Source organism: Salvelinus namaycush, chromosome 4 (genome assembly GCF_016432855.1).
Source record: "Salvelinus namaycush isolate Seneca chromosome 4, SaNama_1.0, whole genome shotgun sequence".
NCBI classification, from domain to species: domain Eukaryota; kingdom Metazoa; phylum Chordata; class Actinopteri; order Salmoniformes; family Salmonidae; genus Salvelinus; species Salvelinus namaycush.
The window spans coordinates 70572851-70598770 of NC_052310.1; the positions used below are offsets into that span (position 1 = coordinate 70572851).

Sequence of the window (25920 nt, forward strand, 5' to 3'; positions counted from 1 at the left end):
ATTCTGGCGACATTGTGCCGTGCATTATCTTGCTGAAACGAGGTCATGGCGGCAGATGAATGGCACGACAATGGGCCTCAGGATCTCATCACAGCAATTTGAATGCGCAGAGATTCTATCAATAAAATGCAATTGTGTTCATTGCCCGTAGCTTATGCCTGCCCATACCATAACCCCACCGCCACCATGGGGCACTCTGTTCAAAACGTGACATCAGCAAACCGCTCGCCCACATGACGCTATACATGTGGTCTGTGGTTGTGAGGCCGATTGGACGTTCTGCCAAATTCTCTCAGATGACGGTTTGGTGGACACAGCTCTGGTGGACATTCCTGCAATCAGCATGTCAATTACACGCTCCCTCAAAACTTGAGACATCTGTGGCATTGTGTTGTGACAAAACTGCACATTTTAGAGTGGCCTTTTACTGTCCCCAGCACAAGGTGCACCTGCGTTATGATCATGCTGTTTAATCATGTTCTTGATATGCCACACCGGTCAGGTGGATGGATTATATTGGCAAAGGAGAAATGCTCACAAACAGGGATGTAAACAAATTTGTGCACAACATTTGAGTGAAATACGATTTGTGTGTGTATGGAACATTTCTGGGATCTTTTATTTCAGCTCATGAAACATGGGACCAACACTTTACATGTTGTGTTTCTACTTTAGTTCAGTGTATATGTATATGATGGTGTGTATAGACAGTATATGAATAGTAAATGTGTATACAGCAACAGCTATATAGGATGATCCTAGACTAGTTAAATAAAGGTTAAATAAAATAAGACTAGACTACAGTATATATGAAGTGGGTACAACAGTACTTAGACATTAAAGTGACCAGTGTTCAATGACTATGAACTGTACATAGGGCAGCAGTTTCTGAGGTGCAGGGTAGAGTATCGGGTGGTAGCCTGCTAGTAACAGTGACTAAGATTTAGGGCAGGGTACTGGGCGGAGGCGGGCTGATGGTGACTGTTTAACAGTCTGATGGCCTGAAGATAGAAGCTGTTTTTCAGACTCTCGGTCCCAGCTTTGATGCACCTGTATTGTCTCAGCATTTCCCATACTCGGTCCTCGGGACCCCAAGGGGTGCACGTTTTGGTTTTTGCCTTAACACTACACAGCTGATTCAAATTATTAAAGCTTGATTATTAGTTGATTATTTGAAATCAGCTGTGTAGTGCTAGGGCAAAAACCAAAACGTGCAACCCTTGAGGTCCCGAGGACTGAGTTTGGGAAATCCTGTTGTAGATGGTAGGGGGGTGAACAGGCCGTGGCTCGGGTGGCTGAGGTCCTTGATGATCTTCCTCTGACACCGGGTGCTGTAGATATCCTGGAGAGCAGGCAGTGTGCCCCCAGTGATGTGTTGGGCTGACCGAACCACAATCTGGAGAACCAATCTACAGCCCATCAAGATGCTCTCAATGGTGCATCTGTAGAAAGTTTGTGAGGGTCTAAGGGGCCAGGCTAAACTTTTTCAGCCTCCTGAGGTTGAAGAGGCGCTGTTGTGCCTTGTTCCCTACACTGTCTGTGTGGATGGACCATTTCAGGTTCAGTGATGTGCAAGCAGAGGAACTTGAAGCTTTTCACCCTTTCCACTGCGGCCCCGTCGATGTGGATGGGGGCGTGGTCTCTCTGCTGTCTCTTGAAGTTCACAATCAGCTCCTTCGTTTTGTTGACTTGAGGGAGAGGTTATTTTCCTGGCACCACTCCATCAGGGCTCTCATCTCCAGGGCTAGTCTGCAAACTCAATGATTGAGTTGGAGACGTGTGTGGGACAAAATGTTTAACTAACATCTATAGGCAAAAACTTAAACGCTAAAATATTAATCTTGACTTGAATTTGCTCAGTGTTCTTTCTTGTCATGTGCTTTCAAAAGTTCTGTCCGACTGAAAGCTTTCTCGCATTTTAAACATTTGTAGGGCTTCTCTCCGGTGTGAGTCATCATGTGTCTTTTCCGTTTCCTAGAGTCAGAAAAGTTTCTCCCACAGACAGAACACGGATACGGCTTCTCCCCCGTATGAGTTAGCATGTGTCGAGTGATATAACAGTTTTGAGTAAAACCCTTCTCACAGACTTTACACTGAAAAGGCCGCTCTCCAGTATGGTATCTCATGTGTACCTTCACTTCAGATTTCGATTTGAAACCCTTCCCGCACTCAGACTCTGTGCATTTAAAAGGCCTCTCCTGCGTGTGAATCAGGTCATGCCTTGTCAATGAGGACATGCTAAGAAACAGCTTACCGCAGTATGTGCATGGATAACGCACCCCAGCATGATGTCTCGCCACATGGCCTTGTAACGTCTTTTGTAACGCGTAAGATTTGTCACACTGGGAGCAGGAGAAGTGTTTATCTTCAGTTTTTCTGTGAGCACATAGCATGTGCATTTTCAGTTTTGCATTGTTGATAAAGCCCTTTCCACACTCCCAGCAAAGGCATGGTTTCTCTCCTGTGTGTATTCTCTCGTGTTCGACAACAACCGCTGATAAGTTGAACTTCCTTGGACAGTAGGAGCACTGGTAAGGGAGGTCTCCGGTGTGAGTCCTCTCGTGTCTGAGGAGAGCTGCTAAATCAGTGTAGCTTTTCTCACAGTAGGTGCAGAGGAATGGCCCGCTGAATTTACGGACATCCAGATAGTGTTTCTTGAGTGGCTTGACACCATTGAAGCTGTTTTCACACATGGTGCATTTCAAGGGCTTGTGCACCAATTTATGCCTGTCTAGCTTTTCTGGGTCTGCAAACATCCTACTGCACTCAGTGCAGTGGAGAGGGCTGTGGGTGAGTGCATGTACTTGGGCCTCTTCAGACTCAGCTCGCAGCACCTTGCACACTATCTTTACAATGTGCTTTCTCATATCATTGATGTTTTTGAACATCTGCCCACAATGAGGACATTTGTGAGGGTGCAGATCTGAGTGGGATCTCATGTGAACTTGCATGCTGTAAGATTTTGGCAAAAGTTTTTTTCAAATGCAGCACACTTTTGACTGGTTGCGTTTTTCAGTCTGGCTAGGTTCGTAAGATGGGTCTTGGGGTGTACTGGTGGAGGACGAGTCACTGTCCTGGTGGAGTCACGAGTCAGGTGTTGCCTCAAGAGGAGTTCCACTGGCCAGCTCTGTGTCCCCTCCCTCAGGGTTCTGGACTGTTTCACTGGACATCTCAGAGTCCTTCTCATTACTAGCTGGAGATCTGCTACGCCTTTTCTTAGAGTTTTTTTTCACATTTTAGTCTTGGTTTCTCCAAGCTCTGCGGGTCCTTGTAACTCTTATGACACTTATTCAACATTTCAGGTCTTTCGTCATTTCCTTTGAGCTGCTTTGGTGTTTTACCTTTAGGTTTTGACACAACTACTTTACACATATTTTGCTGATGTCTCGTCAGATCAAAATGGCACTGGAAGCGCTTCCTACACTGGAGACACTGAAATGGGCGTGTGTGGATTTTCTGGTGCTGCTTCATGTCTGCACCGCTCTTTAATGTTTTTTCTTCAGTCAATTCTGTTTCGGTTTGTTTACATTCTCGTGCTAGCAATGTTTTCAGCTTACGCCCCCTGTTTTGTCTAACTGGTCTACAGGGCAACATCAGGTTAGTAGAGTCAATCCTTTGTAGCTTCACTAAAGGCTTGTGAAGCATGGAGGATATGATCGCATCAGACACGTCTATGCTTGTAACTTGTTCTCCATGACTTCCCCTGGCTTTATGTGTCTTTATTTTAGGCTTTTTGAAAGATCTCTTCCTTTTGACACTTAAATCTTCATAAGTCTGCGCCACCCCATCTGCCCCAATAACCATCACTGTTTCGTACCTGGAGTCCACCTCTTCAACAATATCTTCCGTCTCATCTTTTACTGGTCCAATCCCCACAACCTTCTCTTCTTCATTACCGGCATGAACCTCCATGTCCTCATGGTCCACAGGGTCAGCAAACTCTATAGATAGTTTGTTGTTTCTCTCACATTCCACCCTCTCCTCTCTTTCTACTACATCCATACTTGTCCCCGGTTCCATCTCTGTGTACTCTGTCAGTGTTGCAGAGTCCACCTCCAACTCTTTGGTGAATGTATCCATGAAGACATTCAAGGATGACACTGGTGTTTCTGATTCTGTCTGTTCTGTTGCAATCACCCTTTCTACAGGAGGGAGACAGAGAGCAGAAAGAATGCAGTCCCCAACAGTGGAAGACAGAGTATCTAGAAAAGGAAGAGGATAAATTAAAGACAATGGTTAAATAAAGAATACATTTTAATGTCCTCTACTGAAGAAAAGCTAGCATCTACATGGGTTCTGTGAGAGATGCCTACCATGGTTGTCCAGCTGGCTGAGATCTCTGTGGTACTGAAGCAGGGTTTTCAGCTGCTGAGGGTGAGACATGGACTCAACACATTCCTCCAGAACAGAGGGGACATCACTGAGCAGGAATGCAGCCTGACACAGAAGGAAAATAGATAGGATTTAGGGATGATTCAAAAGATACTATACGAAACTTTGTGAATAGTGATCTTTCACTGAATTGATTAAGGTATTATTATAATTTTAGTACCTGTTGAAAATTTGATACTGGAAGTAGCTTCTCAAGTCTTGAAAGAAACTGACACATGAGTTTCTCTATTGCGGCATCATACTTAGGACCAAATTCCACAGGAAAAACATCCTAATAGAGAATAAGAAATGAGTATAAAAGAAAACACATTTGGTATAAGAAAAAGTGTAATCTGCAACTCACATGGAAGCATACAGCCGTAAACAGAATAAAAGGAGACCTTGGAAGCAGAATAAAAGCAGACCTTGGAAAAAGGTCAACATTGGTCAGCATTGTTTATAAATAAGATCAATGTTCACCAACCGGTCGATAGCGACTGGTCAATCTCAAAGGCATTCTTAGTCGATCACCAAACATTTCTGTAAAAAACAAAAACAACGATAAAGCCTTGAGTTGTTGATGGCAGGTGCACTTGATTCAGCAGCCCTAGTGCTGGGAAGGTAAAGTGTTCCCTTTTTGAACCATTTCATGTGTCTGAAGGTAGAACTCTGCATACCTGACAGGCCCAGACAGCAAATCAAGTGCACCTATAGGCCTACCGCTGGCCAATCAGAAAGCTCAGATCAACGTGTCTGCACAGTTTCCTCGCACCATACATTGAAAAAAATCCTCGAAAGCACAGCAAAGTTTTAATTATATATTTTTTTCACCTTTATTTAACCAGGTAGGCTAGTTGAGAACCAGTTCTCATTTAAACTGCGACCTGGCCAAGAATAAAGCAAAGCAGTTCGACACATACAACAACACAGAGTTACACATGGAATAAACAAAACATACAGTCAATAATACAGTTGAAGAAAATCTATATACAGTGTGTGCAAATGAGGTAAGATAAGGGAGGTAAGGCAATAAATAGGCCATGGTGGCGAAGTAATTACAATATACCAATTAGACACTGGAGTGATTAATGTGCAGAAGATGAATGTGCAAGTAGAGATACTGGCGTGCAAAGGAGCAAGAAATAAATAAATACAGTATGGGGATGAGGTAGTTAGATGGGCTATTTGCAGATGGGCTATGTACAGGTGCAGTGATCTGTGAGCTGCTCTGACAACTGGTGCTTAAAGCTAGTGAGGGAGATATGAGTCTCCAGCTTGAGTGATTTTTGCAGTTCGTTCCAGTCATTGGCAGCAGAGAACTGGAAGGAAAGGCGGCCAAAGAAGAAATTGGCTTTGGGGGTGACTAGTGAGATATATCATCTGGAGCGCGTGCTATGGGTGAGTGCTGCTATGGTGACCAGTGAGCTGAGATAAGGCGGAGCTTTACCTAGCAGAGACTTGTAGATGACCTGGAGCCAGTGGGTTTGGCGATGACTATGAAGCGAGGGCCAGCCAACGAGAGCGTACAGGTCAAAGGGGTGGGTAGTACATGGGGCTTTGGTGACAAAACGGATGGCACTGTGATAGACTGCATCCAATTTGTTGAGTAGAGTGTTGGAGGCTATTTTCTAAATGACATCGCCGAAGTCGAGGATCGGTAGGGTGGTCAGTTTTACGGGGGTATGTTTGGCAGCATGAGTGAAGGATGCTTAGTTGCAAAATAGGAAGCCGATTCTAGATTTAATTTTGGATTGGAGATGCTTAATGTGAGTCTGGAAGGAGAGTTTACAGTCTAACCAGACACCTAGGTATTTGTAGTTGTCCACATATTCTAAGTCAGAACCGTCCAGAGTACTGATGCTGGACGGGCGGGCAGGTGCGGGCAGCGACCAGTTGTAGAGCATGCATTTAGTTTTACTTGCATTTAAGAGCAGTTGGAGGCCACGGAAGGAGTGTTGTATGGCATTGAAGCTCATCTGGAGGTTAGTTAACCTCTCTGGGATATTCGGGACGCTAGCGTCCCACCTCAACAACAGCCAGTGAAATTGCAGGGCGCCAAATTCAAAACAGAAATCCCACAATTAAAATTCCTCAAACATACAAGTATTTTACACCATTTTAAAGATAAACTTGTTGTAAATCCAGCCACAGTGTCCGATTTCAAAAAGGCTTTACGACGAAAGCACACCAAACGATTATGTTAGGGCAGTACCTAGTCACAGAAAAACACATCAATTTTTCCAGCCAAAGAGAGGAGTCACAAAAAGCAGAAATAGAGATAAAATTAATCACTAACCTTTGATGATATTCATCAGATGACACTCATAGGACTTCATGTTACACAATACATGTATGTTTTGTTCGATAAAGTTCATATTTATATCCAAAAATCTCAGTTTACATTAGCGCGTTATGTTCAGTAGTTCCAAAACATCCGGTGATTTTGCAGAGAGCCACATCAATTTACAGAAATACTCATAATAAACATTGCTAAAAGATACAAGTGTTATGCATGGAATTTTAGATCCACTTCTTCTTAATGCAACCGCTGTCAGATTTCAAAAAAGCTTTACCGAAAAAGCACACCATCCAATAAATCTGAGTACAGCGCTCAGAGAACAAAACAAGCCATACAGATATCCGCCATTTTGTGGTGTCAACAGAAGTCAGAAATAGATAAATATTCACTTACCTTTGATGATCTTCATCAGAATGCACTCCCAGGAATCCCAGTTCCACAATAAATGTTTGATTTGTTCGATAAAGTCCATCATTTATGTCCAAATACCTCCTTTTTGTTTGCGCGTTTAGTACACAATCCAAACTCATGAGGCGCGGACAAGTCCATGCGAAAGTTTAGACGAAAAGTCATATTACAGTTCGTAGAAACATGTCAAACGAAGTATAGAATCAATCTTTAGTATGTTTTTAACATGAATTTTCAATAATGTTTCAACCAGAGAATTCCTTTGTCTGTAGAAATGCGATGGAATGCAGCTAACTCTCACGTGAGCCCACGTGATCAGCTCATGCCACTCTGGCAGACCTCTGACTCATTCAGCTCCCATTCCCCCCTCCTTCACAGTAGAACCATCAAACAAGGTTCTAAAGACTGTTGACATCTAGTGGAAGCCTTGGGAAGTGCAATCAGACCAAATTTACACTATCTTGGATAGGCAAAGAGTTGAAAAACTACAAACCTCAGATTTCCCACTTCCTGTTTGGATTTTTTCTCAGGTTTTTGCCTGCCATATGAGTTCTGTTTTACTCACAGACATCATTCTGGATAAAAACAACATGAAGCTCGTTCCAGGTCACGCGCAACAAAAGACTGGAGTCCATCTGAGTGACACATGGAAAGAACAGGACTACTTCTTCATTTCTCAAAGGAAAAACATCAACCAAATTCTAAAGACTGTTGACATCTAGTGGAAGCCATAGGAACTCCAACCAGATTCCTATTAAAAAGGGTTTCCCATAGAAACCTAATGGAAAACACATTGACCTCAAATTTTTTACCCTGGATGGATTGTGCTCGGGATTTCGCCTGCCAAATCAGTTCTGTTATACTCACAGACATTATTCAAACAGTTTAAGAAACTTCAGAGTGTTTTCTATCCAAATCTACTAATAATATGCATACCCTAGCTTCTGGGCCTGAGTAGCAGGCAGTTTACTTTGGGCACACTTTTCATCCGGACGTTAAAATACTGCCCCCTAGCCCAAAGAGGTTGTTGCATAGGCTTACTTTTTTAAAGTCATTAAAAATATATAAAAATCCGAGCGGTAGATCTCAGCTTGCATTTTGACTCAGAAAGTGATCTTAACGCAGAAAAATTTGGTGACCACTGAATAAGCTGGACTGTGAGACTGCACTTCTGTACTAGTATACGCACAGCCACACTGACCTGAAAGAAGTGTTCCATCTCATCTGGGTCTTTTAGCAAGGTTTGAATCAGACCCAGAAAGTTGGAGTCTGATAAATCTCCATCATCAGTCTGCAAAAAAGAAAACACTTTTGTTATGATGATCATTATCATAAAAGAGTTATGTCTAGGACTGACTGACTGACGTAAACGTTAGTTGAGCCTATATGCCCTTTGAACCTCACCTGTGTCCCCCAGAGAGGTGTGAAGGTCTGTATCCTGTCCAGGTGTGGCTGAATGGTCTGGAGGTCTGTGATGGGCTTGGCGCAACACAACTCCAGGACCAGCTGAAACCAGCGCAAACCAGTTAGGATACTTATTTGGGACATTATTTGACACAATAAACATGACTAAATATGATCATATGCCATCGTTCCCCACATAATGATGGACACTAGTTCCATCCCTCACCCGTGCTCGAAGACCCAGAATAAGTTGGGCCCTCTGACTGTGATTCAGAAGCTCTGGAACCATCTCTGTGACCATGGTAACAAACTCTTCCAGCATCCCATAATCCATCACGTGTCTCTGCTGGACCGTTCGCCAAATGGCTGCTGAGACCAGTCGCAGTGGTGGAACCATGAGGCGCAGAGAGGGGAGAGGAAGAGAGGGACCTGAAACAGAGATATTGACTTATTTATAAGCACCTCTTAATGCATATCACACTCTAGCGTGTTGAACAAGTTTTTAACTAGTTTACTATTAATGCTGTGTTACTATGGGTTTCATTTTCAAGAATGGGGTGTGAATGAGAGAGAGAAACGCCTCATCCATCCAGAAACAACACCTAGCCCTTTCCCTGCTTGGAATCATTGAGCCTTCCTTTATATTAACTTAGGAGTTGATCAAATCATGGATCTACAATAAAGAGGAGAGGTAGTTCCTTGGCGTACACGTCACTGACAAACTGAAATGGACCACCCACACAGACAGTGTGGTGAAGAAAGCCAAACAGAGCTTCTTCAACCCCAGGAGGCTAAAGAATTTTGGCTTGTCACCTAAAACTTTTACAGATGCACAATTGAAAGCATCCTGTCGGGCTGTATCACCGCCTGGTACGCCAACTGCACCGCCCACAACCGCAAGGCTCTACAGAGGGTGGTGCAGTCTGCCCACTTTAAGGAATGGAACACTAGGCACTTTAATTTTTTTTTACATATCTTGCATTTCTCATCTCATATGTACAGTTGAAGTCAGAAGTTTTTCACAATTCCTGACATTTAATCCTAGTAAAAATTCCCTTTAGGTCAGTTAGGATCACCAAATTTTTTAAGAATGTGAAATGTCAGAATAATAGTATATAATAATTTATTTAAATAATAATTTCTTTCAGCTTTAATTTCTTTCATCACATTCCCAGTGGGTCAGAAGTTTACATACACTCAATTAGTATTTGGTAGCATTGTCTTTAAATTGTTAAACTTGGGTCAAACGTGTCAGGTAGCCTTCCACAAGCTTCCCACAATAAGTTGGGTGAATTTTGGCCCATTCCTTCTGACAGAGCTGGTGTAACGGAGTCAGGTTTGTAGGCCTCCTTGCTCGCTCCCGCTTTTTCAGTTCTGCCAACAAATTTTCTATGGGATTGAGGTCATGGCTTTGTGATGGCCACTCCAATACCTTGACGTTGTTGTCCTTAAGCCATTTTGCCACAACTTTGGAAGTATGCTTGGGGTCATTGTCCATTTGGAAAACCCATTTGCGACCAAGCTTTAACTTCCTAACTGATGTCTTGAGATGTTGCTTCAATATATCCACATAACTTTCCTTCCTCATGATGACATCTATTTTGTGAAGTGCACCAGTCCCTCCTGCAGCAAAGCACCCCCACAACATGATGCTGCCACCCCCGTGCTTCACGGTTGGGATGGTGTTCTTCGGTTTGCAAGCCTCCCCCGTTCACCTCCAAACATGATGGTCATTATGGCAAAATAGTTCTACTTCTGTTTCATCAGACCAGAGGACATCTCCCCAAAAGGTATGATCTTTGTCCCCATGTGCAGTTGTAAACCATAGTCTGGCTTTTTATATAGCGTTTTTTGAGCAGTGGCTTCTTCCTTGCTGAGCGGCCTTTCAGGTTATGTCGATATAGAACTCGTTTTACTGTGGATATAGATACGTTTGTACCTGTTTCCTCCAGCATCTTCACAAGGTCCTTTGCTGTTGTTCTGGGATTGATTTGTACTTTTCGCACCAAAGTACGTTCATCTCTAGGAGACAGAACACGTCTCCTTCCTGAGCAGTATGACAGCTGCGTGGTCCCATGGTGTTTATACTTGAGTACTATTGTTTATACAGATGAACATGGTACCTTCAGGCGTTTGGAAATTGCTCCCAAGGATGAACAAGACTTATTTATTAATTTATTTCTGAGGTCTTGGCTGATTTCTTTAGATTTTCCCATGATGGCAAGCAAAGAGGCACTGAGTTTGAAGGTAGGCCTTGAAATACATCCACAGGTACACCTCCAAATGACTCAAATGATGTCAATTAGCCTAACAGAAGCTTCTAAAGCCATGACATCATTTTCTGGAATTTTCCAAGCTGTTTAAAGGCACAGTCAACTTAGTGTATGTAAACTTCTGGCCCATGTACATACTGTGAATTATAAGTGAAATAATCTGTCTGTAACAATTGTTGGAAGAATTACTTGTGTCATGCACAACTTCCCAAGACTAGTTTGTTAAAGAAATTTGTGGAGTGGTTGAAAAACAAGTTAATGACTCCAACCTAAGTGTATGTAAACTTCCGACTTCAACTGTATTCTGTTACGTTCCCCAGTTTCTGTGTTCTGGTTTGTATTTGAGTGTGTGTGTTTCAGGAGAAATTCCTGTAACTCCCCAAGCAGCTGATTGGTCGACCCCAGGCTAATTGATGATTGGAGCTGACCCCGCCCCCTCGTCAAGAAGCAGCTGACTCTAATCACCATTGCCACCAGAAGATATAAAAGCCAGTGTTCTGTTCAGAAGAAGGAAGATCATGAGAGAGATCATGAGAGAGATCATGAGAGAGATCATGAGAGAGAGAGAGAGAGAGAGAGAGAGAGAGAGAGAGAGAGAGAGAGAGAGAGAGAGAGAGAGAGAGAGAGAGAGAGAGAGAGAGAGAGAGAGAGAGAGAGAGAGAGAGAGAGAGAGAGAGAGAGAGAGAGAGAGAGAGAGAGAGAGAGAGAGAGAGAGAGAGAGAGAGAGAGAGAGATCATGAGAGAGAGATCATGAGAGAGAGATCATGAGAGAGAGATCATGAGAGAGAGAGAGATCATGAGAGAGAGAGAGAGAGAGAGAGAGAGAGAGAGAGAGAGAGAGAGAGAGAGAGAGAGAGAGAGAGAGGATAGGCAGGCTGAGATCCTTGCTGGAGAATTAGATTATGATATAGTGTTGGTTGTTTAACAATGTAATGTGTTAGTTGTTGTTGGTAGCAGCTTTGATATGTTCTGTGTTTGTTGCTTTGTCAAAAGTTCTTTAGTGGCCTGAGTTAGTTTACTCAGTTTTGTTGTAAAGTGTTTGTGAAATTGTTAATCATTATTCTGTTTCATTTGTTCCCAGGGGGGAAGGAGAAGGCACTTTGGGAGTGCTTAGGCAAGAGGCCCGCGGGCATACATATACCCGTAGTATATTCACTGTCTAGGCACACTAGGTAAGACCTGGGTGGACCACCCCTGTATTTTGGTTAGGGCACCAGGTGGTGCTAAGTTAGGTAAGTTAAGTGGGTAGGCAGGTTAGATAGGAGAGGGGGAGCTTTGATATTTACTTTCTTTCCTTTGGTTCCGTCCTGCCCCTTTTCACCATAATACCGTGTAGGAAATAAATCCTAGTAACGGTAAATTCTGCCTTTGTCGTCCTTTCTCGCACCTACGGTCCATACCTCTTTCGCTTCACGGAGAGTTGAGTTGCAGCAGGGAGTTGCGTTCCCTCTTTTTAGAGGCGTGCGTAACAATTCTATACTATGGTATCTTAGTCACTTAATGTTTACATATCTGGCATTACTCATCTCATATGTATATACTGTTTTCTATACTATGCTACAGTATCTCATTCACTTAATAATGTTTACATATCTAGCATTACTCATCTCATACACTACCGATCAAAAGTTTTAGAACACTTACTCAGTCAAGGGTTTTCCCTTTATATTTACTATTTTCTACATTGTAGAATAATAGTGAATACATCAAAACGATGAAATAACACATGTGGAATCATGTAGCAACCAAAAAAGTGTTAAACAAATCTAAATACATTTTGTATTTGAGATTCTTCAAAAAGTCACCCTTTGCCTTGATGACAGCTTTGCACACTCTTGGCATTCTCTCAATCAGCTTCACCTGGAATGCTATTCCAACAGTCTTGAAGGAGTTCCCACATATGCTGAGCACTTGTTGGCTGCTTTTCCTTCACTCTGCAGTCTGACACATCCCAAACCATCTCAATTTGGTTGAGGTCGGGGGATGGTGGAGGCCAGGTCATCTGATGCAGCACTCCCTCACTCTCCTTGGTAAAATAGCCCACACAAAGCCTGGAGGTGTGTTGGGTCATTGTCCTGTTGAAAAACAAATTATAGTGGGACTAAGCCCAAACCAGATGGGATGGCATATCGCTGCAGAATTCTGTGGGTCCATGCTGGTTAAGTGTGCCTTGAATTCTAAATAAATTAGTGTCACCAGCAAAGCACCCACACACCATAACACCTCCATGGTTTATGGTGGGAAATACATGTGGACATCCGTTCACCAACACCGCGTCTCACAAAGACAAGGCGGTTGGTACAAAAAAATCTCCAATTTGGACTCCAGACCAAAGGACAAATTTCCACCGGACTAATGTCAATTGCTCGTGTTTCTTGGACCAAGCAAGTATCTTCTTCTTATTGGTATCCTTTAGTAGTGGTTTCTTTGCAACAATTCAACCATGAAGGCCTGATTCCCACTGTCTCTGAACAGGTGATATTGTTAAGGCTGCGAAAGTTCAACTGAGATAGGAACAATATGACACCTGAACTTGGTTAAAATAATTGTTTAATTCAAAAGTTAATAAATGGCAAATACAATTTCCGTATATACGGGTTCAATGTTTCATCACGCAGGACAAGACAGAGAACTGATTTGTTCCTGACAAAGATAGTATATTATACTCGTGACAGAGATTAGTTCCCACTTCCGAGCCGGCCTGTCAGAGTAGAGACTGGGCGTGGTTTAGACTCACCCAGCCTATCGTTGGTGTTGGCGCATAAGCTGGTCCCAGCCCCTTTGCGCTCTCTGGTGTCCTGTCGCTGTTGCTGTGTAGATTACGCTCCCTCACCCCAGAGACTGAGGTCAGACAGTTCTGTAACATTGTCTGAGATATTTGCACCTGTATACAATGTCCACTGTTCTCGCTCAAGGCTAACTACAGCTTCCCAGCACTCTTATCTGGCGCTAACTGTTACTTCCAGCACACACACACAGACACCCAGGCTCCCAGGCCAACAGTTTGTCAATATCCAATCACGTTTGTTATAGTATTGGGTTATAGTGCATAACTCAGAACCTCACAGATGTTCTTCGTGTGTATAGTTTATCTGTTATTGTCTATTGTACACCACAGTCAGCAGTCTCCTGATTCACCCCCCTCCATCTACACCCCTACTGTGACTCTCTAAGATTAGCACAGTCTCGGTCACACAGTACAGCGTTCTTTTTTAACACACACACATTTCACACTGCTGTTCATATCTTATGCTCAGATACATTTGTTGCATACACACACATATTTCAGGCTGTGGCGTCATGGTTAGGCCCTGAGAACTGTTTCTCCTGAGAACAAAGACAAATGTCAGGCCTACATGAGTCAGTAGCTTAAACTTTAATTAATGCAAAATCCTTCTAGTTTATAGTTATTTTAGCACGCTAAGCTTAGCAAAACCCCACAATATTTAGATGTGTCTGTTACTTGAACTCTGTGAAGCATTTATTTGGGCTGCAATTTCTGAAGCTGGTAACTCTTAATGAACTTATCCTCTGCAGCAGAGGTAACTCTGGGTCTTCCATTCCTGTGGCGGTCCTCATGAGAGCCAGTTTCATCATAGCACTTGATGGTTTTTGCGACTGCACTTCAAGAAGCTTTCAAAGTACTTGAAATTTTCCACATTGACTGACATTCATGTCTTAAAGTAATGATGGACTGTTGTTTCTCTTTGCTTATTTGAGCTGTTCTTTGCATAACATGGACTTGGTCTTTTACCAAATAGGGATATCTTCTGTATACCACCCCTACCTTGTCACAGCACAACTGATTGGCTCAAACGCATTGAGACGGTAAGAAATTCCACAAATTAACTTACGGCACACCTGTTAATTTAAATGCATTCCAGGTGACTACCTCATGAAGCTGGTTGAGAGAATGCCAAGAGTGTGCAAAGCTGTCAAAGGCAAAGGGTGGCTATTTGAATAATCTAAAATAAAAAATATATTTTGATATGTTGAAAAAAATGTTTGGTTACACTGATTCCATATGTGTTATTTTATAGTTTGTCTTCACTATTATTCTACAATGTAGAAAATAGTAAAAAATAAAGAAAAACCCTTGAATGAGTATGCGTTCTAAAACGTTTGACTGGTAGTGCATGTACTGTATTCTACTGTATCTTAGTCTGTTCCGCTCTGACATCGCTCGTCCATATGTATATCGTCTTAATTCATTCCTACTTAGATTTGTGTGTATATGTTGTGTAATTTGTTAGATATTACTGCACTATCGGAGCTAGAAGCACAAGCATTTCGCTACACCCGCAATAACATCTGCTAATCACGTGTATGACCAATATAATTTGATTTGAAGAGTTGTTTCTGGACGGGTTTAGAGAAGCAGTGAAACGACTGCAAAGGCAATGCAATTTGCTTGTTAGATAGCAACCGAACACTTCTAGGAAGTGTTTCTTCAACTGCCATATTCAATAAAATAGCGGGAATGAAATCAGAAGGGAACAGAAATGCTGCTGCACATCTGTAATAACTAACAAAAACAGACCCGCAAAACATATATGTTAGATGTTCTGGAACGAGTTCTGTTGCCGCACAAAACAATACGTTAGGACATAGCTAGGTATGGCTATCTAGCTCTAGTATCGTATGCATAGCTATAAATATGTTACCTTTCCCCCCAGACATGTGTTTTTGCATGTCTCTCCACTGCATTCACCAGGAACTTTGATAGGGGGATCGAAAATGGCAACTATTTCTGCCGATGTGTGCCACTGTGTGTGTACGTTGTCGAACAAGACTGTGGGGGACCCATTTTTAAGTTACACCACAAATCAAAGTTTGTCGCGTACACATATGAGCAGATGTTCAAGCAGGTGGAGTGAAATGCTTATTTCTAGCTCCAGCAGTGCAGTAAGTATACAATACTATAACACAAATAATCCACCCCCCCAAAAAAATAAGAAACAAGACATTAAATATCAGACCGAGAGCTAAGACCTTTATAACTAAACCAAGATACACCACAGCCTGTCGTTTCAAATGGGAACACAATTGCCATAGTGGGCAGAACAAGTGTCCCCAGTCCACCTGGCCTTGCTGCTGTCCCAGTTTCAACTGTTCTGCCTGCAGTTATGGAACCCCTACCTGTCCCAGACCTGCTGTTTTCAACTCTTAATTATCGGCTATGAAAAGCCAACTGACATTTATTCCTGATTATTATTTGACCATGCTTGTCATTTATGAACATTTTTAACATCTTGGCTCTCTCTAATTCTCTCCTCTCTTTCTTTCTCTCTCTCGGAGGAACTGAGCCCTAGGACCATACGTCAGGACTACCGGGCATGATGACTCCTTGCTGTCCCCAGTCCACCTGGCCTTGCTGCTGTCCCAGTTTCAACTGTTCTGCCTGCGGTTATGGAACCCCTACCTGTCCCAGACCTGCTGTTTTCAACTCTTAATTATCGGCTATGAAAAGCCAACTGACATTTATTCCTGATTATTATTTGACCATGCTTGTCATTTATGAACATCTTGGACATGTTCTGTTATAATCTCCACCCGGCACAGCCAGAAGAGGACTGGCCACCCCTCATAGCCTGGTTCCTCTCTAGGTTTCTTCCTAGGTTTTGGCCTTTCTAGGGAGTTTTTCCTAGCCACCGTGCTTCTACACCTGCATTGCTTGCTGTTTGGGGTTTTAGGCTGGGTTTCTGTACAGCACTTCGAGATATTAGCTGATGTACGAAGGGCTATATAAAATAAACTTGATTGATTGAACAAGTAAGGAGGTGGTCAGAGCCAAGCACGAACTAGCGAGATCCTATTGGCGCTTTATAGCATATATTTGCATATTTCCGTAGGGGAACGCCTGTACTGTGAAAAGCGTGTGTACAATAACTCAATTCGCCTTTGCACTCCTTCTAAACAAAGTTTAAAGTCCACAAAACGTAGTCCACTCTGTTCGTGACGTATAGTTTTGGGAACAGAAAACTGTATGGAGGTCAAATATTTCATCGATTAGTAAATTAGCAGAATCTCGGCCAAAATCCATTTATCACTGCTGGCCGCTGGGCTTCAATTCAATTTGTTTACATTGCCAAAGCAAGTTAAATAGACAAACAAAAAATGAATAGTAAACATTACTCACAAAAGTTCCAAAAGTCATATTATGTCTATAATATGTGGCAAGAAAAAGTATGTGAAGCTTTTGTAATTACCTGGATTTCTGCATAAGTTTGTCATACAATTTGATCTGATCTTCACCGAAGTCACAACAATTGACAAACAGTCTGTTTAAACTAATAACGCACAAACAATTATGCGTTTTCATGTCTTTATTGAACACAACGTGTAAACATTCACAGTGCAGGGTGGGAACAAGTATGTGAACCTTTGGATTTAATAACTGGTTGACCCTCCTTCGGCAGCAATAACCTCAACCAAACGTTTTCTGTAGTTGCGGATCAGACGTCCGTCAATGATAGCAAGCTGTCCAGGCCCTGAGGCAGCAGAGCAGCTCCAACCATGATGTTCCCTTCACCATACTTTACAGTTGGGATGAGGTTGATGTTGGTGTGCTGGGCCATTTTTTCTCCACACAGTGTTGTGTGTTCCTTCCAACCAACTCAACTGTAGTTTCATCTGTCCACAGAATATTTTGCCAGTAGCGTTGTGGAACATCCAGGTACTCTTTTGCGAACGTCAGATGTGCAGCAATGTTTTTTTTGGACAGCAGTGGCTTCTTCCGTGGTGTCCTCCCATACACTCCATTCTTGTTTAGTCTTTACGTATCGTATATACGCGTCAATAGAGATGTTAGCATGTTCCAGAGATTTCTGTAAGTCTTTAGCTGACACTAGGATTCTTAACCTCATTGAGTATTCTGCACTGTGCTCTTACAGTCATCTTTGCAGGACAGCCACTCCTAGGGAGTAGCAACAGTGTTGAACTTTCCCCATTTAGTTGAACTTGTTCTCAACTAGCCTACCTGGTTAAATAAAGGTGAAATAAAAAAATAAAAATGTATAGACAATTTGTCTTACCGTGGACTGATAAACATCAAGGCTTTTAGAGATACTTTTGTAACCCTTTCCAGCTTAATGCAAGTCAACAGTTCTTAATCTTAGGTCTTCTGAGATCTCTTTTGTTTGAGGCATTTGAATAGCAAACTCAAATTTTGTGAGTGTTTTTATGGGACAGGGCAGCTCTAACCAACATATTCAATCTGGTCTCATTGATTGGACTCCAGGTTAGCGGACACCTGACTCCAATTAGCTTTTGAATAAGTCATTAGCCTATGGGTTCACATACGTTTTCCAACCTACACTGTGAATGTTTAAATTATGTATTCAACATAGACAAGAAAAATACAATAATTTGTGTGTTATTAGTTTAAGCACACTGTGTTTGTCTATTGTTGTGACTTAGATGAAGATCAGATCAAATTTTATGGCCAATTTATGCAGAAATCCAGGTAATTCCAAACGGTTCACATACTTTTTCTTGCCACTGTACAGTATCGTAACGATGTGCAGTATTGTAATGATAGTTCAAGTTAAAAAAGGGACAATAAATAAACATAAATATGGATTGTATTTACAATGGTGTTTGTTCCTCACTGGTTGCCCTTTTCTTGTTGTCAACAGGTCACAAATCATGCTGCTGTGATTGCACACTGTAGTTTTTCACCCAATAGATATGGGAGTATATCAAAACTGGATTTGTTTTCTGTGGGTCTGTGTAATCTGAGGGAAATATGTGTCTCATATTTGGTAGTGAGTGGACAAGCCAACCGGATGCTTCTCATTTATAAATCCGGTGAAATATGTCACATTGTTCTGTCTGTGACGAAAGGTACCTGTCCTCTGTGCCCTGTAAGAGTGTAGATCCCATTGCGCTATAAAATAACATATGTAGCCAGTTCCTCAGCATAGCCACTAAGCAAGAGCCAGTACAGAGAAGTTTGGTCAGGAACTGCGCATTGTGTTACTTTATTGTAGGGAAACCAGAGCACACAATTATTTTATCGAGTCTATTCCAGCCAACGTCTAAATCGTCTGAATAAGTCTATCAGAGACACTAGTCACATTATACATACAATACAAATGAGCTAGCTACTATAAGCATGATTATTAAAAAATATTTAAATCACACTAATTCAAGGCTTTTTATTTACACTTGAACCATCAAACTCATGCATGAGAACATGGCCCAGGGGTCTCGTAAAACTTAAAAATAAACATTATTGGGTGTGATTTTAAAAGTTATTTTTATATATATATATATATATATATATATATATATATATTCATTCAACAAACACAATGACTAAACTACCATTCGATGTGTTACATCAGTGTTTATAGCTTGCATTATTTCCAACTCTCGCCCCTAAAAGCATTGCAGGGATAAGTGTTCCCCACTATGTTATAAGTTCAGAACACAGGGACAACATTTTTCATTACTAACATCTATATAGTCTCGAAAATCCGAGACCTTGGGAGCACATGACAATGGAACATTGTGGGAGGCAACCCATCTGTCTTCAGAGACTAGAACATCTATACAAAAAAAAAATAATCCCTTGATTTGAATTTGCTCAGTGTTCTTTCTTGTCATGTGCTTTCAAAAGTTCTGTCCGACTGAAAGCTTTCTCGCATTTTAAACATTTGTAGGGCTTCTCTCCGGTGTGAGTCATCATGTGTCTTTTCCGTACCCTTAAGTCAGAAAAGTTTCTCCCACAGACAGAACACGGATACGGCTTCTCCCCCGTATGAGTTCGCATGTGTCGAGTGATATAACAATTTTGCGTAAAACCCTTCCCACAGATTTTACACTTATATGGCCGCTCTCCAGTATGATATCTCATGTGTACCCTCAGTTCCTTTGGAGATCTGAAACCCTTCCCGCACTCAGACTCTGTGCATTTAAAAGGCCTCTCCTGAGTGTGAATCAGGTCATGCCTTGTCAATGAGGACATGCTAAGAAACAGCTTACCGCAGTATGTGCATGGATAACGCACCCCAGCATGACAGATTTTCACATGACTTACCAACGCCCTCTTCTCCCCGTAAGATTTGTCACACTGGGAGCAGGAGTGTTTATCTTCAGGTTTGCTGTGAACATTTAGCATGTGGTTTCTCAGCGTTGTTATGTTGATAAAGGCTTTTCCACACTCCCAGCAAAGGCATTTCTCACCTGTGTGTATTCTTTCATGTTCGGCAAGAGTCGTTGATGATTTACATTTCTTTGGACAGTGGGAACACTGGTAAGGGAGAGTGTGAGTCCTCTCGTGTCTGACAAGATCTGATAACTCAGTGTAGCTTTTCTCACAGTAGGTGCAGAGGAATGGCCCGCTGAATTTATGGACATCCAGATAGTGTTTCTTGATGGGCTTGACACCATTGAAGCTGTTTTCACACATGGTGCATTTCAAGGGGTTGTGCACCAGCTTATGCCTGTCTAGCTTTTCTATGTCTGCGAACATCCTTCCGCAAATGCAGCACACTTTTGACTCTTTCTGTTTTGGGTTCTGGATAGGCTCCCCTGTGTGGATTTTCTGGTGCCGCTTCATGTCTGCACTTCGACTGAAAGTCTTCTCACAAATCTGGCACTGCTTGAATGTATATTTTTCAGAAAATTCTGTGTCGGTTTGTTTCTGTTCTTGTGTCAGAAATGTCTTCATCTTCAGCCCTCTGTTTCTTCTTACTGGTATAAAAGGCAATAATATCAGGTTGGTAGTGTCAACCCTTTGTAGATCCACTGAGGGCTGGTAAAGCACAGAGGATATGATCACATTAGACTTGCTGTTGATTATGCTAAGCATTTGTTCTCCATGACTTCCCCTGGCTTTGTGTGTCTTTATTTTAGGCTTTTTGAAAGATCTCTTTTTCCCGACACTTAAATCTTCAAAAGGTTGCACCATCCCGTCTTCCCCGATAACCATCACCGTTTCGTACTTTGGTTCCACCTTGCCTGTCTCGGGGTCCACAAACTCTGCATCATCCTCATCACTAACAGAGGATGTTTTGTTTTTCTCACATTCCCCTGACCTGCTATCCACCCCCTCTCTTTCTTTTACATCCATACTTGTTTCTTCTTTCTCCACCTCTGTTGCAATCACCACCCGTTCCACAGGAGGAAGACAGAGAGCTGAGAGAATGCAGTCCCCATCGGTGGAAGATGGAGGGTCTGTGAAAGAAGGAAAAAGGGAACCAAAACAACCCAGTAATGCTCAATAGACGTAATTTGCCATTGGGTGTGACAAAACAAATCCATCATATAAAGCATGAAAATGGGTACTGTGAGATGCCTACCATGGTTGTCCAGCGGGCCAAGGTCTCTGTGGTACTGAAGCAGGATATTCATCTGCTGAGGGTGAGACACAGACTCAACACATTCCTCCAGAACAGAGGGAACATCGCTGAGCAACAAGGCAGCCTGACACAACGAGGAATACAGAGTTAGAAGGAACATAGGTAGAATTCACACAATGCCTAAGTGTCAAGTCCATGGTTCCTCTATATCAGTGGTCTAACCTTTTCTAGCACGAGAGCTACCTTTAAAAAATGAAACATGTCAAAAGTTACTTGTTTTCTTCTAGCTTTCGAATAAAAACATTGTTCTCTTCTCCCGCGCAACTCTTCACCAGGTCCTTAGTGTACAAGAGAAAGTAGTACACTATGTTTTCTGTCAATATACCTGGTAAAATAATGGTTAATAAACAACTTCCACCTGCAATTTTGATCCCCAAATTATGTTTTCAGTTAAAATAAAAAACCTGGTTTTAGATTCTAGTTTTTCACTCTCAAAATTACAATTGTTCATAGAAAAACAATGAAATGTGATGTTCTGAGTCCATATCAATGGCTCAATCACATCAGAAGACCATTTATTTTTAGGTCTGGAAGAAAACTAACAAATTTGGTTCTTCAAGTGTAATTCCCCTTTAATTGCGCATCTGGTAAGTGAGGAATGTGCGAAGGTTCTGTACTGCTGCTGCTCATTTCATGTACTTTCAGAATTGTTAGGCAAGCTACTCATAGGTGGGCTGCGATCGACCTGTTGAAGACCCCTCTATACGGGTTTAGTTTATTTCTACTAGTACCTGTTGGAAGTTTGATACAGGAAGTAGCTTCTCAAGTCTCGAAAGAAATTGCCACATGAGTTTCTGAATGGCTGCATCATAACTGGGACCAAATTCTACAGGAAAAACATCCTAAAACAGAGTAAAGAAATATGAGCTATGAAAACCTCTCAGAAGAGATTATTATTTAAATTGTTGAAATACACAGCAGTGATATGGAAATGATCCATGGCTATTCCATACCCTCATACTGACTGACCTGGAAGAAATGTTCTCTCTCATCAGGGTCTTTAAGAAGGGTTTGAACCAGCCCCAGGAAATTGGATTCAGATAATCCAACCTCTGCATCAGTCGCCTGAAACACAGAATATAAACATGTTGCCTTCATCAGGACATCTAGATGATAGCTTGTCATTTAGGCTGCATATATTTTTTCCATAATGTATCATTGTCTTATCAGAAATACACTACATGACCAAAGGTATGTGGACACCTGCTTGTCGAACATCTCATTCCAAAATCATGGGCATTAATATGGAGTTGGCCCCCCCTTAGCTGCTATAACAGCCTCCACTCTTCTGGGAAGGCTTTCCACTAGAGGTTGGAACATTGCTGCAGGGACTTGCTTCCATTCAGCCACAAGAGCATTAGTGATGTCGGGCTATTAGGCCTGGCTAACAGTCAGCATTTCATTTCATCCCAAAGGTGTTCAATGGAGTTGAGGTCAGGGCTCTGTGCAGGCCAGTTAAGTTCTTTCACACCAATCGACAAACCATTTCTGTGTGGACCTTGCTTTGTGCACTGGGGCATTATCGTGCTTTCACAGGAAAGGGCCTTCCCAAAACTGTTGCCACAAAGTTGGAAGCGCAGAATTGTCTAGAATGTCATTGTTTGCTGTAGCGTTTAAATTTCACCTTCATTGGAACTAAGGGGCCAAGTCCGAACCATGAAAAACAGCCCCAGGCCATTATTCCTCCTCCACCAAACTTTACAGTTGGCACTATGCATTCAGCAGGTAGCTTTCTTCTGGTATCCGCCAAACCCAGATTAGTCTGTCAGACTGCCAGATGGTGAAGTGTGATTCATCACTCCAAAGAACGCATTTCCACTGCTCCAGAGTCCAATGGCAGCGAGCTTTACACTACTCCAGCCGACACTTGGCATTGCGCATGGTGATCTTAGGCTTGGGTGTGGCTGCTCGGCCATGGAAACCTATTTCATGAAGCTCCCGATGAACAATTATTGTGCTGACGTTGCTTCCAGAGGCAGTTTGAGCACTCGATGGTGCCGTTGTGAGCTTGTGTGGCCTACCACTTCGCAGCTGAGCTGTTTTGCTCCTGTTTCCACTTCACAATAACAGCACTTACAGTGGACCGGGGCAGCTCTAGCAGGGCAGAAATTTGACAAACTGACTTGTTGGAAAGGTGGCATCCTATGACGGTGCCACCTTGAAAGTCACTTAGCTCTTCAGTAAGGCCATTCTACTGCCAATGTTTGTCAATGGAGATTGCATGGTTGTGTGCTCAATTTTATACATCTGTCAGGAACGGGTGTGGCTGAAATAGCCGAATCCACTCATTTGAAGGGGTGTCCACATACTTTTGTACATATCGTGTATTACTGACTGATTTAGATATTAGCTGAGTCTCTGCCCTAAGGAGCTCACCTGTGTCCCCCAGAGAGGTGTGAGGGTCTGTATCCTGTCCAGGTGTGGCTGAATGGTCTGGAGGTCTGTGATCGGCTTGGAGCGACACAACTCTAGGACCAGCTGAAACCAGCGCAAACCAGTTAGGATACTTATTTGGGACAATAAACATGACTAAATATGATCATATGCTATCGTTCCCCACATAATGATTAACACTAGTTCTGTCTCTTCTTCTCACCCGCGCTCGAAGACCCAGAATAAGTTGGGCCCTCTGTCTGAGGTTCAGAAGCTCTGGAACCATCTCTGTGACCATGGTAACAAACTCATCCAGCATCCCATAATCCATCACGTGTCTCTGCTGGACCGTCTGCCAGATGGCAGCTGAGACCAGCCGCAGTGGTGGGACCATGAGGCGCAGAGAGTGGAGAGGAAGACCTGAAAAAGAGAAGTTGACTTAGTTTTTCACAAATCAATGTATACGCACCTATTATTGCACATCACAAAACACTCTAGCTTGTGTAACTATTTTTCCAATTCTATGTGATTCATTGTCAATAATATTGTGAGAAACATCATTCATCCAGAAACAACCCCTAGGTCTTTCCCTTATTAGAATAATTGAGTCTTCCTTTTGATGAACTTAAGGGAGTTGATCAAAGCGTGGATCTACAATAAAGAGGACAGGTAGTAAGGGTTGTTTCTGGACGGGCCTAGAAATGCGGTGAAACGAAGTAGCAAAGGAATGTTTGCTAGCTAGCAAGCCAACACTTCAAGGAAGTTTATTTATTCAACTGCTTACTGTATTGAATAAAAGGGCATGAAATGTTGCACGTCTGCAATAACAACAAAAAAAACGGACATGCAAAACATATTTTAGACGTTCTGAAACGAGTCCAGTTCCCGTACGAAACAGTAAGAAGTTAGCCATACATATATATCTAACGTTAGCAAGTATGTCCGATATAGCTCTAGTATCGTAACTATAAACATGTTACCATTCCTCCCAGACATTTGTTTTTGCATATCTCTCCACTGCAGTCACACCAGACACCTGGAAATGCAATAAGGTGATCGAAAATAACAACTACTTTTGACAATGTGTGCCACTGTGCGTGCGTTCTCGAACAAGACTGCGGGGGACTATTAAGATGTAACACATGAGTTCCCTTCTTCTTCGATGAGGTTTAAAACGGCGGTTGGCATCCAATAAATGTTGCATTACCGCCAAATCAAATCAAATCGAATTGTATCAGTCACATGCGCCGAATACAACAGTGAAATGCTTACTTTCGAGCCCCTAACCAACAATGCTGTTTAAAAAATACGGATAAGAATAAGAAATAAAAGTAACAAATAATTAAAGAGCAGCAGTAAAATAACAATAGCGAGACTATATACAGGGGGTTACAGGGGTAATATGTACATGTAGGTAGAGTTATTAAAATGACTCCACAAATTTCTTGTTAACAAACTATAGTTTTGGAAAGTCACTTGTAATTCACTGTATCACAATTCCAGTGGGTCAGAAGTTTACATACACTAAGTTGGCTGTGTCTTTAAACAGCTTGGAAAATTCCAGAAAATGATGTCATGCCTTTAGAAGCTTCTGATAGGCTAACTGACATCAATTTAGTCAATTGGAGGTGTACCTGTGGATGTATTTCAAGGCCTACCTTCAAACTCAGTGCCTCTTTGCTTGACATCATGGGAAAATCAAAGAAATCAGCCAAGACCTCAGAACGCGAACCAGGGACCCTCTGATCACATCAACAACAGTCACCCACGAAGCATCGTTACCCATCGCTCCACAAAAGCCACGGCCCTTGCAGAGCAAGGGGAACCACTACTTCAAGGTCTCAGAGCAAGTGACGTAACCGATTGAAAGGCTATTAGCGCGCACCACCGCTAACTAGCTAGCCATTTCACATCCGTTACACCTCCACAAGTCTGGTTCATCCTTGGGAGCAATTTCCAAACGCCTGAAGGTACCATGCTCATCTGTATAAACAATAGTACTTAAGTATAAACACCATGGGACCATGCAGCTGTCATACCGCTCAGGAAAGAGACACGTTCTGTCTCCTAGAGATGAACGTACTTTGGTGCGAAAAGTGCAAATCAATCCCAGAACAACAGCAAAGGACCTTGTGAAGATGCTGGAGTAAACAGGTACAAAAGTATCTATATCCACAGTAAAACGAGTCCTATATCAACATAACCTGAACGGCCGCTCAGCAAGGAATAAGCCACTGCTCCAAAACCACCATAAAAAAACCCAGACTACAGTTTGCAACTGCACATGGGGACAAAGATCATACTTTTTGGAGAAATGTCGTCTGGTCTGATGAAACAAAAATAGAATTGTTTGGCCATAATGACCATTGTTATGTTTGGAGGGAAAAGGTGGAGGCTTGCAAGCCGAAGAACACCATCCCAACCG

At 42.3% G+C, this 25920-nt stretch overlaps 1 protein-coding gene across 1 annotated transcript; it reads right to left on the reverse strand.

The window, feature by feature from the left end:
- Positions 1–1712: 1712 nt before the first annotated feature.
- On the reverse strand, positions 1713–24610 carry LOC120046787 (zinc finger protein 3-like). Its single transcript, XM_038992294.1, has 8 exons — positions 24476–24610; positions 23719–23915; positions 23499–23600; positions 22092–22187; positions 21854–21964; positions 21063–21186; positions 19769–20937; positions 1713–2279 (listed from the first exon to the last, which is right to left on the reverse strand). The coding sequence occupies exons 1-8, from the start codon at positions 24501–24503 to the stop codon at positions 1857–1859; spliced, it is 2250 nt and encodes a 749-aa protein (XP_038848222.1). The 5' UTR covers positions 24504–24610; the 3' UTR covers positions 1713–1856.
- Positions 24611–25920: the final 1310 nt, after the last annotated feature.